The 17,964-nt window shown below is 39.7% G+C and overlaps 1 protein-coding gene across 3 annotated transcripts in view; it reads left to right on the top strand.

Annotated features, from left to right (window-relative positions):
• The window catches only part of FRMPD4 (FERM and PDZ domain containing 4), a gene marked incomplete at both ends in the record, with an annotated part of 949,207 nt that overhangs the window by 902,516 nt on the left and 28,727 nt on the right, over positions 1-17,964 (top strand). For 2 of the 3 annotated variants that reach the window (XM_080909714.1, XM_080909716.1), the window contains 4 exons: positions 2,007-2,052; positions 7,869-7,973; positions 12,277-12,384; positions 16,314-16,445. In XM_080909714.1, coding sequence (XP_080765840.1) covers positions 2,007-2,052; positions 7,869-7,973; positions 12,277-12,384; positions 16,314-16,445 — 391 coding nt within the window. Of the gene's footprint in view, positions 1-2,006; positions 2,059-7,868; positions 7,974-12,276; positions 12,385-16,313; positions 16,446-17,964 lie in introns of all 3 variants that reach the window. The other variant, XM_080909715.1, reaches the window with a different exon arrangement.

Here is a 17,964-nt window from a genome sequence, read left to right on the forward strand (position 1 = left end):
TGTGGATCAGGTGTCTCCAAAAGAACTTTTATTTTGAAATAAGTTCTCTTGTATTGGTCTGGAACTCTCCAAGTAACCTAGGCTATATGGCTAGTGAGCCTCAGGAATCTACATCGCTCACCTTTTCCAGTGCTAGTATTATAAAAGTATGTAGCACCCACCTGCTGGAGAGAGATAGAGGTAAAGGGAGAGAGGGAAGGAGAAAAAGAGAGAAAGAGGTTGAGAGAGAAAGGGAAAAAGAGAGGGAGAGATTGAGTGATTACTGGGGTTTGAACTCAGGTGTTAATGCTTGTTCATCAAACACATTATTGACTAAGCTCTCTGCTCATTCCTATATTACATGCATTTCTTATCTGTAGAACGTGTATTTTTTTCCTTTGTCCAAGAAGTGAAAACTAAGCCACAGTCTTTTCCTTCTCTTAGTGTTGCTTTCTGCCTATTTGCTTTTTATCTGTTACCCCTAAAATGGATAACCCTTACCCTTCTAGCATGTCACCACCACACATTCTGATACGGACACCACTGTCATCTACATTTCCTTCAAAGTCAGAATTCCTTTGTGAAACAAAGCTAGGATGCACTGGCTTTTTTTTTTTTTTTTGACTATTTTAAACCACCAAACCTTACCTAATGAATCCTAAGTGGCTCCACCCCACAGCCCCCAGTAATACATGATGCTTTCTCACACCCACTGAAACCTGGCTTGATTATATACTGCTGCTCTGCCTACTGAAGTTCCTGGGCACTCGGCCAGCCTGAAAAACTGAGGAATTGGAGTCTTCAGACCGATCGCATTGTGCTATCTGCCTGTCAGTATCATCAACATCCATAGTGTGCTGCTTCTGCCTGGAGCTGGAGATCTAGATCCCCTTCTCATCACACCTCCCTTCCCCACCACACGCTCTAGCTCAAGTGCCATACATTCATCTCCTAGGAGTCAATAGATCACAGTCTGACAGTGCAGAATGAGTGTGCTGAGCGACAGTTGCACAAGTGTGAGCAATGTGATTTGCAGTGGTGTCTCTACTGGAACAGAATTCACCTTACTTATTTGGCCAATAAATCACACACACACACACACACACACACACACACACAAAACCAGGTAATTCATTGAATGCTAAAGTAGAAATTGTCAGCTCTCTCTCTCTCTCTCTCTCTCTCTCTCTCTCTCTCTCTCTCTCTCTCTCTCTCTCTCTTGGCAAAATAGCAAGTGGTTTTTACTTAGGATTTTAGAAGAACAAAAAAAAAGAAAGAAGGAAGAGAATATTATACCCCGTAATATGATTTTTCTTCAAGGGTTTGGGTTACTTGGGGGAAATTAAATAAGCCATTCTAGTCCATTGTTCTGCTCTAGCTGTGAAGTGATTCCTACTGTGAACACTAGTTCCCAATTGTTGCCTGTCAGAAATACTTAGCAGCTCTGGTCCTGGGCATTTCACAAACTGAGTTGTGCAATATGAGGAACAGTGGTTGGCAGTGTTACCATTTTAAAGTAAACAACCTTCAGGGACGATTCTCTTCCATGAAGCTTTTTCTCAGAACACATTTCGTGCACTGAGAGAATGTTTTAAAATATCTCCCCTCAAAGAAATCAACAGAAATGTTCAAGCAGCAGAGAAAAGTAAGCCATAGGAAAATCAGAAAGGGTGAATCAATTTTCAGAACCAAGAACTGTCTAGAGGCTGAGTTCAGTGCTTCGAAAATCATTCTTCCCTCACTAGGTTTGATTCTGAGACTCCATTTCGTGGTCATACAAATCAGATGGCCAGTAAGAACTGCCTTGGAAGCTGTCAATTGGATGGTTTGGTGCACTCAAGAAATACTTGGCTGGGGTTTCTCTGTGCTCTGAAGCCCTCTTCTGAGTTGTTTCATTTACTCTGCTCTGGAAGCCCAAGGCATATTTGCCAACACACCACACACATTTCCTCTTAAAAGAAAACTGTCCCTTTTTGCGTCCGTGCTTTGCCCATTAGGTAAATCTGTTTGGTTTTTCTCTCTTACAGGAGCTGCAAAGAATCGATCCTGCTCACTGTCATCCAGCCTTATCCAGTAAGTGTTCTGTGAGAAAAAAGTGCCACTCAATGTTCTGGTCTCCTCAACTCACTTGAGGAAAGCCACCAGGAGGAATAACAGTGGAGACAAATAACATGTGTTCACAATGCAAGCTTAAACAATCTTGATCGTTTCCTATTGTGTTCCGTGTTACTAAAACCATTCATTGGAGTGAAAAGTACCAAACTCCCTAAATATCCTAAAAGACAATCAACTCTGCAGGCCTGTGAGCATTTCACATCTGCAACTAATACAAAACCTAAGACTTTCTTGTTTGCCAGCTTCCAAATCACAAGTCTCATGGGAATATCTAATTACAGCAAGTTGTGTGAAAGTTTTATTCTTGTCCCCATCTAATTATTTTGGTAGAGAACTGGATAATTAAGGCCACTTCAAACGAGGGCTGAGAGGGATGCCATAGTCAGAATTCGAGTTCAGATATCTTGGTTACGATGGAGAAACTGATTACAGTCACACTGCTCTCATTTCTTATGGTTTTGTTTCTCTTTGACTTGGTTTCATGTATTTCAGGCTGGTCTAAGCTTGCTCTATAGCCAACGGATGACCTTGAACTTCAGATCCTCCTATGTGAACCTCTAGTGATGGGATTATGAACATTCATTACAACATAAAGTAGTGAGAATTGAACCCAGATCCTTGCCTTATTCTAAACTAGAACACTACCAACTGAGCTACACCCTGAAACCCAAGTCAAAACCAATTCTAAAAAATCATAATCCCTCAGGATAAGCAATTCACTTTTTTCACATGTGTAAGTCAAAGGTCTTTGAAAAACAGTGAAGTATGCAATCACTACCATAGTCCAGTTTCAGAATACTTTGTCACCCCTCTATAAGCCCTGATTTTCACTTTACTTTGATTTAATCCATGTTCCTACCATCCATCCCAGGCAACTGCTAACGTCTCTGTTTCTATAGGCATGTTGTTACTTGTAAAAGTCAGGGTCCCAAGGAAAACGTCTTCACGTCCACTTATCTTGTTGGACAATGTGATGTTGGGTGCTGTTTTTACTGCTGTTTCTCAATTTTTCATTATTTTCCCCGAATTTTCTCTTTTTACTTTGCAATACCTTAAGAACCTATAAGAACTTTTTAATTAATCATTGCATCTGTTTACATTTCAAATGTTATCTCTCTTCACTGTCTCTCCTTCACAAACCCACCACCCCATCTCCCTCCCCTTTGCCTATAAAAGGATGTTCCTCCATCCACCCTCCCATTCCCAGCTTACCCCTCTAGCATCCCCCTTCTCTGGGACATAAAGCCTACACAGGAACAAGTGCCTCCTCTCCGACTGATGCCAGCTGAAGCAGTCCTTGGCTACATATGTTTGGTTGGTGGACAGGGTTTTGTGTTCTTCATTATAAAGGTCAAGTACCAATCACAAGAAAGAACACAGGAAATGAACAGGAAGACAACATTCTTACAACTGCAGGCCTGAAAGAGACCAAGTCCCTATGAGTCCAAAAATGAGTCACATGAAAGGCAATGGGTTTAACATAGTAGGTGAAGAAACAGAAAGAGGAGAGACCTGCCGACAAATGCATTGATTGGTAGTGAGAGTAGAACACACTTGAAAAGTTTCAGAGAGCTGGCTGTGATGGAATATGCCTATGTTGCTAGTACTCTGGAGGCCAACATAGGAAAATCAATAGTTCAAGGCCAGCCTAGGCAAGGTCCTATCAAAGAATAAGAAGGAGGTGGGGGGAGGGGAGAAAGAGGAGAAAGAAAATTTGTAAGAGTATTGCATTAGTATTTTTAAACACCAAAAACATAAAGGTCAGGGTAGATGTGAAGGAAAATTTGTGGTAGGAGCACCTCCTCACAATTTTGTGCCCAGTTGTCTAGACTGGATGCACAGAGCCTGATGTTGAAATGCTAACATGCCGGAAAAACAAAAGGTGTCAATTTATGTGAATAGGCATTCAGTTAGTGATTGGATGAGATGGCAGATAGATACACCAATACACCGCCTTCCTCTGTCCTTTGAACATTGTAACTCTGGGGCATATGGTCAGCCTTGCTTCCCAGAGATTCTAAATAGAAATAAGTTCCAATTGCCTATAGTAGTGCTTTAGTTAATAAGGAAAACTTTATGGGCTATTCCCTCTTTCTCCTTTCTCCACCTTCGTGCCTGTATCTCTTGGAAGTACCTCCCATATTAGCTGCCATACTATGAAGCCTTCTCTTAGTGTCTGCTTTGTGGGAATTACAGAACAAGTCACTTCGTAGCTATAGGCCATGATGAGACTCCAAGTGCTGAAAGCTCAAGGCCATATTGTAAAGTGTCAGAAATCAATCTTACTTGTTTTCTCTTTTTTATTTTTTACATAACTGTATGTGTGTAAGCATGCTTGTGTGGTCAAAGCCAAAAGAGGGCATCAGATCCTCTGGAACTGGACAAAATGTGTTTGCAAAGTGCCAGATGTAAGTGCTGAGAACTGGAAGTAGGATCCTCTGTAAGAGGTGCAGCTATTCGTAACCATTAAGCCATCTCTCCAACCTTTTATTTGTGTGGGTTTTCTTTGTTTGTTTTGTTTTCTTTTGGTTTTGCAGATGCTGTTTTTATATTTCTTATTTTAATTGGATACTTTATTTATTTACGTTTCAAATGTTATTCCCTCTCCCAGTTTCCCCTCAATAACCCCCATCCCATCCCTCTTCCCTGCTTCTATGAGGGTGTTCCCCCACCTACTTACCCCTACTCTCTCCTCGCTGCCTTAGCATTCCTTTACACTGGGTCATTAAGCCTTCATAGGCCCAAGGACCTCCCTTCCTATTGATGCCAGATAAGGCTCCTTCGGCTCCTTCAGTCTTTGCCCTAAATCCTCCATTGAGGTCCCTGTGATCAGTCCAGTGGTTGGCTTCAAACATCCATATCTGTATTGGTCAGGCTCTTGAAGAACCTCTCTTAGACAGCTGTATCAGGCTTCTGTCAGCACATACTTCTTGGCGTCAGCAATAGTGTCTGGGATGGGTGTTTGCATGTGGGATAGATCCCTAGGTGGAGCAGTCTGGATGGCCTTTCCTGAAATATTTGTTCCACTTTTTGTCCCTGTATTTCCTTTAGGCAAAAGCAATTTTGGTTTAAAATTTTGAAGATGTGTGAGTGGCCCCCCATCCCTCAACCAGGGGCTCATGCCTAACCTCTGGATATGGTCTCAACCAGTTCTCCCTCTCCTTTGTGGGATATTTCAGCTAATGTCATCCCCATGTGGTCCTGGGAGGCTCTTGCTTTCCTGGCATCTGCGACTTTCTAGTGGCTAACCCCAGTTCCCCATCCCCAATTGCTACACACCTCTGTTCAACTTCCTGACCCTCTGTAAATGTCCTCCCATACCTAAGTGACATCATTCTACTTCCAAAACTATACCAAGTGATACACATCTCAAAAGTCAGTTCTGATTATATATATATATATATATATTATGAGAATATATATGTAATCTCAGTATACCTTTTCACCGAGGCAAGGACTTGTACAGATCATTCTAGGAAAATACAGGAAGTTACTATGGTGAAAACCCCGGATTCACAAAGAACTCAAAGTTGAGGATATGGTGCCTTGAGTGAGTCAAATATGTTTTTGCCTCACCATGCTGGAGAAGTCATGCTTTATTCCACTGAGATGTCTCAGCCTAGGAGTCATGCCTCTTTTGGTGTCTTTGTTGTGGCCACTCTGATTGTGCTAAACTCACTGTGCCAGTGTAGATACTGCTGCTCAGAATCATTAAGGAAGAATCATGTTTCCCCTTCAGCAAAAGAAAAAAAAAAGGCATTTCAAAAGCAAATCAACTCAGCACTGTATGATTTGCTCGTTAATCATCACTAAAGTTGGCCTATAATTACACAGACGCTGATGAGACACACCATTGTCACCTCACTCCACCATTGCAGTATGACTTCTAAAACTCACACAGAGCTTGTTGAACACTGGTACTCATTCAGAGTCCTTTTGGAGTTTTGTTTTCTTTACTAAGTGGCCTGCCATCTCTTTAAAATGGCTTGTTGTAAGGAGATGAATAAGAAGTTTCCGAACAAAAATCATCCATCTACCAAATCTTCTAAGATACTGTTCAAGGTCCCAGTAGATGTAGAAAGGTGTGCAGTGGGGATGTTAGAAACAACATCATCTACCATGGTGCTACAAACCTTAATTCAAGTGCAAGGAAGGGTGGTCCAGAAGGATTGCAAGCTGAGGGAAGTGAGGGAACAATAAGCTACATTTCTTATTTCAGGTCCTGGGAATTCATAGCAAAGCCCTGTCTCAAAATAAAGAAACAAAAATGGTATTTTCCCAATATCAATTCAAATTATCTACCCCAAAGCATCCATATTTGTTATTGCATATTCTTTAACAATGATTTTGTATTATAATAAAATCTTCATGCATTACATGAAGTATGCCATTTCCAGTGTACAATTCAGCAGTATTAAATATATCCAAGTTGTATTAAGCATCACTATTATCTCATTGAAAAAAATGTCTCATCACTCCTAAAGGAAATCCTATATCTATTAAATATTCATTCCTCCTTTTTTCTTCTGCCACGTCCTGTCTGTTTTTATTGTTCTCACTGTTTCACATAACTATAATTATATAATATTTGTTCTGATTCTGAGTCTTTAATTACCATGTTTTCAAGATTATAGCATTGATCAATACTTCATTTTTATGACTGACCAATATTCTATACTATGGGCATACCACATTTTGCATGTCCATTCCATCATTTTAATAACTTAATTGATTTTCAGAATGTATGTATTTGTTAAGGCTGGGAATACTTTGAATTTTCTTGTTATTTAACTTTAAAAAGAAAAGTATGGGTCATGATCACTAGTTTTGAGGCCATGAGATGAATATAATATATATCAGGTTAAGCTTTTATGTAAATCCACAGGTCAGTTACTAGAATGTGTTGGGCAAAGGCTCTGATACCTGCAGAATATGGTATATGCAAATAAGTCTGCACGCTTAGCAACTGACAATATTTGACCAGTGCTGTTCACAAACAAGTAATCATCTGATTACCTGTTAAATACAATGGAGCATGAAGGTTTCTTTCATTTTCTAATCAGTGATGCTGTCAATAGATGGAAGGGAGGTATCTTCTTTTTAAGTTTCACTATAAAATATTACACCAGGATGATTTTCAGATGAATTGGATTGACCAAGACCATGCAGAAGGGATCCCCTTCTTCCCATCACCTTTCTAGGTAGATACTTCTATTGCACTTACAATTCTGTGGAAGAGCTGCACCATTAATCCCTTAATTCCCAGAGAAACGGGGAAGAATCCCCAAATACAATGCATGTGTAATATATGAATGACCATGAAGCCCAGAATTCAGCTCTAAATTAAAAGTCAAAGTCTCCTCCCTATCCTGCACAGTAAGATCCAAGATCACAGATTACCAGGATGAAGCTGAAGGCCAGGTTGTAGAGACATACAGGAGAAAAAAAAAAAAAACAACTGTGCCTACTTTCTATTATGTTCAGAGATCTGCATTCAAAGCAAGATTAAAGATATTTGGAATTGTGAATAGTAAGAACGTAGGACATGCTGTGCTTCTGGTCTGGTCAATAAATCAAGGTTATTAATTTACAGTCATGACAGAGTTTCAATCACATCCATACTTTGTATTTTGTCCTTGAATTGGGCATGCACCGAATATTTTACCTTTTATCAACAATGCTGCATACCTTTGAGGATAAAGATGAAAAAATAACTGTCACAAGGTTGTGTTAGAATTCCAGTAATCCAATAAAAATCTTTCCGTTTCCTCTAGTCTCCCAAATCAGCATTTATCAGTGCTGCTAAAAAGGCAAGATTGAAGTCCAATCCGGTCAAAGTGCGCTTTTCAGAAGAGGTCATCATCAATGGCCAAGTGTCGGTAAGTTTTAAGTTGGCTTTGTTGTTATACAGAGAATCACTGAAGCAGGGGCTTTTTGCTACAGTCAATCGTTAGTGCTACTAGAATGCTCATTCTGGACATGCTTCTTGTCTTGTGTGTGGGTTTCAAGTCTCAAGACGGAAAGGGGCTTGCCTTACCACCTCCTTGCCTCTCAGTTCTGACACAACCAGAATACGGTCTAACTCAGTGACACTTGCTGCATGATACTCACAGCTTTGATCTAGGAGCACTAACTTTGCCTCAGTTATATTTGGTAAAATGAGCTTCCTTTGAAATTTCTACTTCTTGTGCCAATGAAGCATGCTTCCACAGAATAGCCGTTTATATATATTTGAAAAGAACTATGTTTCCCTTGTATGTGTGTGTGTGTCTGTGAATATCAAATTAATTAAAAGTACAGATTTTGTATATAAAGCTATAACTGAAGAATGAAGCCCCAAATACCTACAAAAAGGCCTTCAACATATATAATGCAAAAATCAACCTTTTCCAAAGACGATGGAAGAGTGGGTACATTTTCATTTTTATTTTTTTGTTTTGTTTTGCCTCTTTTTGGTTTTGTTTTTGGTTTTGGTTTTGGTTTAGCTTTTAGGAAGCCTTTACCTAGAGTACTAATAGTTTTGAAGACCTTGGAAATACCAGATTTTTGTTGTTGAATGTTATTGGCTCTGCTCGGCATTTGGATTTGTTGTTTGGTTGGTTGGGTTTTGTTTTTACTTTTGTTTTTTGTTTTTGTTTTTGTAATGAATCTATAAAGATCAACCTTCATCTGTGATCTGTCTGCTGTGGATCTCAAACTCTTTCCTGAAGTTATCCCTGGATCTGGATTAAAAGCTGTGGATGAGCATATCCTGGACAAGGAACTTACAAATCTTCTTATCACTAGCCCAACCTAGGGGTATCCAACTTGGAGAATAGAAAATTAAAATATGTGGTAATTGTCCTTCTGTTGGAATAAAATACCAAGCCTAGACAGATTCAAGGAGAAATAATCTTGGGGTAGCAGTGTGTTCAGTCCATGTTCCTTGGGTCTTTATTCTTGGCCTGTGGTGAGGCAGAATACAAAGGCAAGAAGAGCTTATGTTGTCAGACCCCGAGGATTCTTAGCTCAGGATCGTGACCCACAAAGCACAAATAGACAATAGACCGCTGTAATAACGAGAGGTTTTTATTCCATGTACGTGGGGTTGCTCATCCTCGCAGGGAGAGTCAACCTGGAACTCAAAAATTATACATTTTTTATACTTTTTTATGAGGGGGTGAAGCCTTACCATTGGTCAGCCTTATAATTTTCAGAAAGAGGAGAGGAAGGGGGAGGAAAGGGAGGAGAAACTTTGGCAGTAAGGGTGTTCACAGTTTGCATAGTCCTTGGAATTCAGTACAGGGAGAGGTGGGGGAGCTGTTTCTAAATCAGTCATTTTTGTTTTGTCTTAACTCAGCTTGGTAAGTATAGCTTGACCTGTCCACTAAAACTTTGTTTTTACATTTTCAGAACCTTGTTTATATATTTCAAAACTTTGAAGGGTTTTGTCCTTGTTTTGTTTCTCAGAATTGGGTGATTAGAGCATGAGTTAACTATGACATATGTCAGGACCCTATCTAGGGCTTTCTATAGGCCCAAGTGTCTATCAGTCATATATTCTGTGTTTTTTTTTTTTTCTGAGAATTACTCTGGGCCATTTTTTATTTGTCAGGCACAGGCAAGATCTCATAGCCTTGGGATGGCTAGAAAAATCTCTGAGTCTGACTTTAACCATTTCTGTGTCTTAGAATGTCGAATGGGGTATTTTGGAAAAGTCTCAGAACCTCAAAAAACCTTGTTCTTTTACATCACTTATACAAGCAAAGATTACTCAGCTCACAGCATCCAGAAAGAAAAGACAAATTGACATAGAGATGGATAGGGAAAGGAAAGAAAGGGAAATCAAAAATATGAGTGAGAAGAAGAATCTGTAAACATAGGGGTCTGGCATTTTTCCCCTGTTATTCTATCTGAGCTCTTAAGCTATTTGATAGCACCCCTTATATACAGGACAGGTCTTCTCCCCTCTGCCAATCATCTTTGAAAATGTCCTCACAGTATACCTAGAGGCTCTCAATCAAAACTAGTTGACAATCAAGATTAAGTATCATGGCAGGTCAATCTGACAAATTGTTGGCTCACTTGTGAGAAAGGTCTGAGGTTGTCACAGTTAGCCTGTGGGAATTATGGACTTCCCTCTGAACTTGACACACTCTGTTCACGGAAATAGATCTCCATCAATCTAGGCACATAGTGAACACATGTCATCAATTCAGAATCCTGTTCCCCTGTGAAGGAGTGGTAGATTCCTAGCATTAAAATCAAAACAAAAAAAAAAAAAAAAAAAAAAAAAAAAACAAAAAAAAAAGAAAGAAAAACTAAAAAAAATAAAAACAAAAAACCAAAAAAAAAAATATATCACATCAAAAATTCATCAGAAAATTGCCTTTCCACTCCAGGGCTTCTCAGCCTGTGACTGGCCATTAAAAGAGAGTATAATAGTCTAGAAGCTGTCGGGATAGTGTCATTTCAACCCTGTTTAGAACAGAGTGAATGTGAGGCAGCTGTCCTGTGAAGACATTGCTGCAGGGCCCGTTGTCTCCCGCAGCCTCTATTGCCAGGATACTCTTAAGATAGAACCCTCAGTTGTACATCTAATTCTCTGCACATGAGACTTCATTTTTTCTAATATGTTCTTCTCAGTCACAGGATGCCTTGTTTTCTGAATTTAAAGTCAAGCTTCCTCAGTGAATCAGGCAGCAAGGAGTTCACAGGGAAAGGCTATGGCAGTAGAAATGAGAAGAATTTCAGAAAAAAGAAACAGGCTGTGAAAGTCAGGGGACCAGTTAGCGATATGTAAGCATTGAGTTTGCCCAGACTCTAAAACACTTATAAATATCTATGTATGTGGTCTTCAGTTATTTCATCTTCAAGCCAAAGGACACATGACTTTGCTATTTATAAGTCCCCAGCAACCGTCTTGACTCTGTAATATCGACTATATTGGAATGACATAATTTACTGCAAGGACTCATGGATCTTTCATGGATGTCTCTACTTCTCTGCTTTATCTCTTTCATCACTTCTCATGGTATCCAATTAAAGAAAGCATCCTAAGCAATGCATTTCTCAGGTTCAGCCTTAGTCATATTTGAAATTGGCATCACTGTTGGAGTTATTTCTAGACTGTGGTGTTATGAGCTGTTCATTATAGCCTAGACTTAGCACTTGATTTATATTTTGTGGCCCTGGGAATGTACTGCAGAACCAACCCATGTGCCAGGTTTCTAGATAGGCTTTGTCAACTTGAAACAAACTAGAGACACCTTGGAAGAGGAAAATGCAGTTTTGGTTGCAATCAGGTTGGCCTGTGGCCATGTCTCTGGGATTCACATGATTGCCAATTGATGGAGGAGAGAGCACTGCCACACATGAGGAGGTACTCCTGGGGTGTATAGGAATAGAAGCTGAATGTTAGCCTGGAAAAAAAATACTACTTTCGGTCCCTGCTTCAAGGTCCAGCCATGAATTCCTGCCTTAGCTTACTCTAACAATGGACTGTAACCTGTAAACTAAAACAAACCCTTTCCTCTTTAGGTTCTTTTGGCCTTGGTGTTTGTTTTGTTTTGTACAAGGAAAAGTTAACTAAGACATCAGGCAAGTGCTCTAACACTAAGCTAAAAGCCTCAGTCCTATGTTTTTCTCTTTCAGCACACTAGTGTGACTCTTATGTTTTCCTTTTGAGTTGAGAAAAATTCCTAACTGGGTTACAAAGAGTTTCAAAAAAACTTTACCCTTGAGCTTCTTCATGCGTGTGACTCATGTACATGACCACGACCGGGGACCAGCAGTCTCCTGTCACACAACATCATTAAAGGTCTTCATTTTGTTCATTTAATCCTGATCTGAAAACGTCAGAGCTTGTGGATCCAAACACAGATGCTTGACTACAAAGGAATTATGTCTGTAATAATGTTTCCCATTGGGGAATCTTGCTTTTTAAAAAATAGGCTTCTGATTTTTCTGATGATCAAAATGTCTTGTGCTTTATTTGTAGCTGGAAAATAATATTAGCATGAATAGTACCGTAGTACAGATACCAAGAAAGGAATACGTGGTCGGCCTTTGACGTTTTATTTGTTTATTCTTTATTCTGTTGTGATAAGAATAAACAATAGACACATGTGGCTACTGCCAGGAGTGGAATTCTAATTTGATTGACCTTCACAGCCACTATTTCTCTCCTCTGCTGTTAAACAGGAAACTGTTAAAGACAATTCACTTCTTTTTATGCCAAATGTTTTGAAAGTCTATTTGGAAAATGGACAGACCAAATCCTTCCGCTTTGACTGCAGCACCTCCATCAAGGTAAGATGGCACTTAGACCTCTAGGCCTGTACTCATTATGTCAAATCAAACCAAGACAGAATGCATAAACTAAGAAGGGCTCTGTTCTTTTTGTCCCTATGGGTGCTATAAACAATATGACATGTTATCTATGAAGAAACACCAGGACTAGCCATTTTACTTCAACAGCAGGTTAATTAACATGCCATGTCAGTAACCAAGAAAGTCTGGCACCCCGCCCAAAGCCAACAGGATTTCCCAGAAATGTCAGCCACCAAGAAGATTAGGATGTTAACTGTTAATTGAATATCTGCCACTTTGGTGTCCAGCAACAAGGGACACAGTAACTTATAGAAAAAAAAATTACTTTTGGTTGCTGTAACCAATTGCTCAAGATTGCTACATAACAAGTCAAAATTGAGGTGTTCTTCTCAGGGACAGGGTTAAAGTAAGTGCCACCATGCAATCCCAGAATTTCAGATCCACGGGTGAGTTTTATATAATAGGTTTGATAGCAAAGCATATGGGGGCCCCCCATGCTTCTTTCTTGGGAAAGTAAAGTGCATATTCTCTTTCTTTCTTTTTCTTTTTGTCGTACAAAAGTATGTTCAGAAATTGATTGCTCCCTAATGTCTCATCAGCCTAAAATAGGCTTTCTTCAAATGGCACAGTCAGAAAGATTTTATGGAGGTAAAAATGTACCTACTGATGATCTGTACCATAATCTAGCAAGAGAATATCAAGTCTGTGTTTAAAATGTCTATCAATAGTCAACCATTAATTCTCTGTGTTTGAAAGGACTCAGAGTAGACCTCACCTGTTCAAATGGCTCTACAAAGCCCACTTGCTGTGCATCTTACTGTCATAATATGAGCAAGCAGCTGGATTTAAATTGCCTTAAATACATGGTGATTCAGTTGGCAGTAGAAGGCACAATATTAGTAGATGGATGTAGGAGCACTAAGTCATCCTTAATTACCCCAGATGAAATACTAGTTCCCTTCATATAAGACTGCTACGTTGAAATGGTGATGGCTGAGAAAATAGTTTTTGTTTTTTCCTATTCAATGCGAATGTATGATGAGAGAATAGTTTTTTTAACAATTGATCAACTAAGCAGGGGGCTCTGCAAATTCTTTCTGAAAATAACAAGAGAGTAACCATTTTAGGCTTTAGGGGCCACCTGATGTCTGTAAGAATTACTGGATTCTTTAATTGCATCCAGGAGACAGACACAGAGATGGGGCATTGAGAGATCCTTAAGACCATCCTATTTGTAGATGACCTTCTTGAGAAACACCCAGCACTCAACCATTTGTCCCGTCACCTCTAGTTACTTTTAACAGAGAGTGAAATGCTGGGTTCAACAAGGAAAGTCAGCCCATAGGCGTGGTCCAAGAGAAGTAATACATACATACATACATACATATATATATATATATATATATATATATATATATATATATATATATATATATATATATTATGCCAGTGCCCCCTCCCCATGGTCACATACAGGCAGTGTTTTATTCTCCTGGAAATGATATAGCAGTATGCATAGTGTATTACTAAGAAAACTCCCCTTTGTCTTAGTGTCCAGAGCTTTTACTGGAGATTGGTCACAAGGCTGCCCTTGGTGCCTTACCTCTCTAGTCATCAAGTTGATATTGCAAGGCCTAAGTCTACTTGGGTGCTGCTGTTAACAAAAATTATATGTATGGTCCAGGGCTTTAGCTGAAGCATAATAACTTCTGCCAGGCTGGGCACTGAAGACCTAAGTTTCTTTCCTAGGAGTGAGATGGCAGAGTCATATCTTTCTTTAGACAAGGGTAGTCCATTCCTGCACACACATTTTGTGAGCAAATGGGGATGATTCTCTGGACCATTGTTCTGCAGACTTTGGAACCCATGATTTCTGTGCCCTTACAGACTTTTTTCTGTGTTCCCAGCTGCTCAGCTCCTTGTTGTTAGACCCCCTACCTCACTTAAAGACTTGTGTTAAGACTTAAATACATATCTTACCAGAAATCAATGGAAACTGAAGAAAAGGTCTATTGTTCATTCCTCTGGGCCTCTTTATTATAGAATCTCACATTAGACTGAGTTTGATTTCCTAGTGGAGTACAGTTGACAATGAGAAAACCAGGAGCTGTACAAAGAGTTCATATGAAATTGAAGCTCTCCTATCGTGTACCTAACAGCCTTATTAGCACGGCAGACACTGGTTGTTGGGCAGAGTAGAAATAGTGCAGTGATGAAAGGAAGGTGACTCCTGCTGAGTACAAGTTTTCAGCATTCTCATTACAGAGTTATGATAAGGAGCAGCATCACAATCATGTCTACTGTCCCTGCTACTGGTTCACAAAAATGTCACACAGAGTTCATATAGCCACACAAAGTCTGAGTTGTGTTTCTCTTTCTTGGACTTTGTGCAAAAAATAAATTTATAAAGCAGGAAATCTTTTAGGTCACATTCACTACAATCAAAGAATTATTCTTTTGGGGGTAGGGGCGTGGTTGGCTTTTGTGGAGTTAGTTTAATGGGGCCAAAAGGGCAATCAAGTTGACTCAAAGAATAGTCCATGGAAAACCCACTTCATATATCAGAATATTTTTCCACCTTTGCAACTATTGGAGTGTTTGAATACATGGTTCTTTGTTGTGACTGCCCTGTGCATTAAGACACTTAGCATTATTCCTACTCAACCCACTAATGACATCCCCAACCCTTCTGTGCCAACTAAAGGATATCTCCAAAAATGTCCAAATGTCACTGTAGGACACCATTTCCTCCCATTGAGAAACTCTGCTCTATAGAACTTAGACACATGACAACATTTATCTTGAAGAAATATCATTTGCTAGTTTCAAATCTATGAAAAAAAGAAAGACTGAGGAGATAAGCTGTGCATTGCAGCACTGCCTTTATTTGTGTAGTCAATACTTTCTGACTATAAATGTTTAATGCTATAAAAGATTACAGACATAGCTTGCTCATTTCACCTTTCCCAGGAATGTAAAATGAATATGTACTGTTATGGTGGTGTTCTCTGAGTAAATGGCATCATAATAAATGCTTTGTAAGTATGAACGCATTTGATTCCTGTATCCATTCCAAAGCAGCAGTAATTACCACTTCCAGTTTACAGGTAGGGAAACTGAGATACTTGCATGTTGAATAACTACCCAGTGCTGTGAAGTTTATACAAATAAGAGCTGGGGTTAGAAATGATACTTTCCTAGGAGCTTCATAGCTACCATGCTCTCTTGCAGAATAGGCTGGGGCCAGCATACTATTTGGAGGCAAGAGTAAAATGGTAGATATTTCAGGCCACACGGGCCACTGCACAACTCTGTTTCTGCAGTGTATGGACATTAAATCAACCATGGACAAGAGATGGACTAACTGTCTCAATAAAACTTTATTTACAAAAATAGGTGGTGGAGCAGATTTGGCATGCAGGCCATACTTTACCAGTCCCTAGGGTAAAGCACTTTCAGAGATGATTTAATTGTTTCCTCATTTATAGATGAGGAGACTAAAACTTTATCCATTAAAATCCTTTCCAATTTAGAACATTACATGGGGACTGGAGAGATTGCTCAGTGGTTAAGGACAGTGGCTACTCTTTTAGAGGACTTGGCTTTGATTCCCAGCACCTATATGGTGGCTCACAACTGCCTGTAACTCAGTTCCAGGCCATCTGATGCCCTCATCTAGCCTCCTTAGGCACTGGGCATATAAATCCTGCATAGCATATACTCAGGAAAATCACCTACATACATTTAAGAGAAAAAAAAATAAGACCTTTATATGGTCAACGAGCTCCTCTTCTAATTTAGGATGTATAGCCTAAATAAATGTATCACTTTCTGGTCCTGGTAGACTCTAGAAAATAAAGTGGACAGTGTTGATTTTGATCTCTTCATGTCCCTGTTTGTTCTGTAAGGATGTCATCTTAACCCTGCAAGAGAAGCTGTCCATCAAAGGCATTGAGCACTTCTCTCTCATGCTGGAACAGAGAACTGAAGGGGCCGGCACCAAGCTGCTCTTGCTGCACGAACAGGAGACACTCACTCAGGTCTGTGATGTACACCCCAAGAACACTGCTGCTGCTGCCGTGGCTGCTGAAAACAGTCTGTGGTGTTTCAGGATGCCCTTTCTTCAGTCCTCTCCCTGTAGCTCCTCTATACCCTAGGTCCTCTCTAATGAAAGCACTGCCTTCACAAGGAATGTATTTGATGCCTCAAGAAGACGGTACCCCTTTTGCCAGTCTGTCATAGATTTTCAGTTGATCTCCCAAATTTCTTATTCAAAGGCCAGGCAGATACTAGAATGTAGCTCTGCAGAGTGATATTTTCTGTTATTGTAATGGCTTTGTTACTTGTTTTGATCTCTAGCCTCTTCAAAATCATTTAAAACACAATAGATCCTGAGACTATGTAGAATAAGTCAAAGTTATCTTTGTTGCCTTTGGTTCTGGATACATATTCAAGGCTATATTTGAAAGCCTGTAACCACTACCTTACTCCTGCCCACTGTGAATATGTGATCTACCTATGTGTCCCAATTCCTGGTTCTTAAGATTCTACCCCATTTCTTCTCACAAGAGGCATGCCAAATGTTTGCTGCTGTATCCAATATACTACCTTCATGTGTCTTAACTGTAAAAAGGCTGAGCATTTTGTTTGAGTTTTTAAGTAGCCACAAAGTTTACTTGCATAGGAAAGTTCATTGAGAGATAGTCCTAAAAAGAGAACATAAGGGGACATAGAGGACATCTGCAGCTGAAGCAGCCAGTTACCACCAGGGGAATAGAAGGACACGAAGCACTGTCCTGCTAAAGTGCTTATTTGATACATAATTAAAAGCAAGTGTCTGGGGGCTGGAGGGATGGCTCAGCAGTTTAGAACATGATCTGCTTTTCTAGAGGACCCAAGTTCAATTCCCAGAACCCACATCAGGTGGGTTCACAACTGCCTTAAACTCCAGCTTCAGGTGATCCAACACGTCTGGCCTCTTCAGGGAGGTGAACTCACATGCACACACATAATGGACAATGAAAATAATTCTTTAAACAAAAGTCATAAACTAGTATGCCACACATCAGTTCCCTTGGATCACCTTATTCTTTTGATAGAGTCCAATGGGATGCAATGAATTAGAAAAGTTTCTGCCTTTTGATTTCTATTTCTGTATCTAAACTTGACCTATGCTGTTCATCAAGCTTAAATCTACCTAGGGATATTTAAAGTCATTTGTAAAATACCATGTGGCAAAATACTCTTTGAAATGGATGGCTTAATTTATGGGATGTCATAGGGAAACTGCCACTTATATTCAGAACCCTTTAAGCTGAAATCTTAGTGTGTATCTAAGTTCCTCAAAAAGCAGAACTTGAGCAAGCCTTGAATATGTGGAAATCCCATGAGAGATTATGAGAAAAGTTGGGAGAGGAGTGGGAGATGGGTATGGGTCAAATTGGGAAGTCAATAAAAATGGCTCATCGAGCCAGTTTTCATATGACCTGGAGTCTTATGCTACAAGAGAGCTCTGAGGAACAACTTAGGACAGTTGTCAGTGGTACTTCACCTGGGTAT

Source organism: Micromys minutus (assembly GCF_963924665.1).
Source record: "Micromys minutus genome assembly, chromosome: X".
NCBI lineage: Eukaryota > Metazoa > Chordata > Mammalia > Rodentia > Muridae > Micromys > Micromys minutus.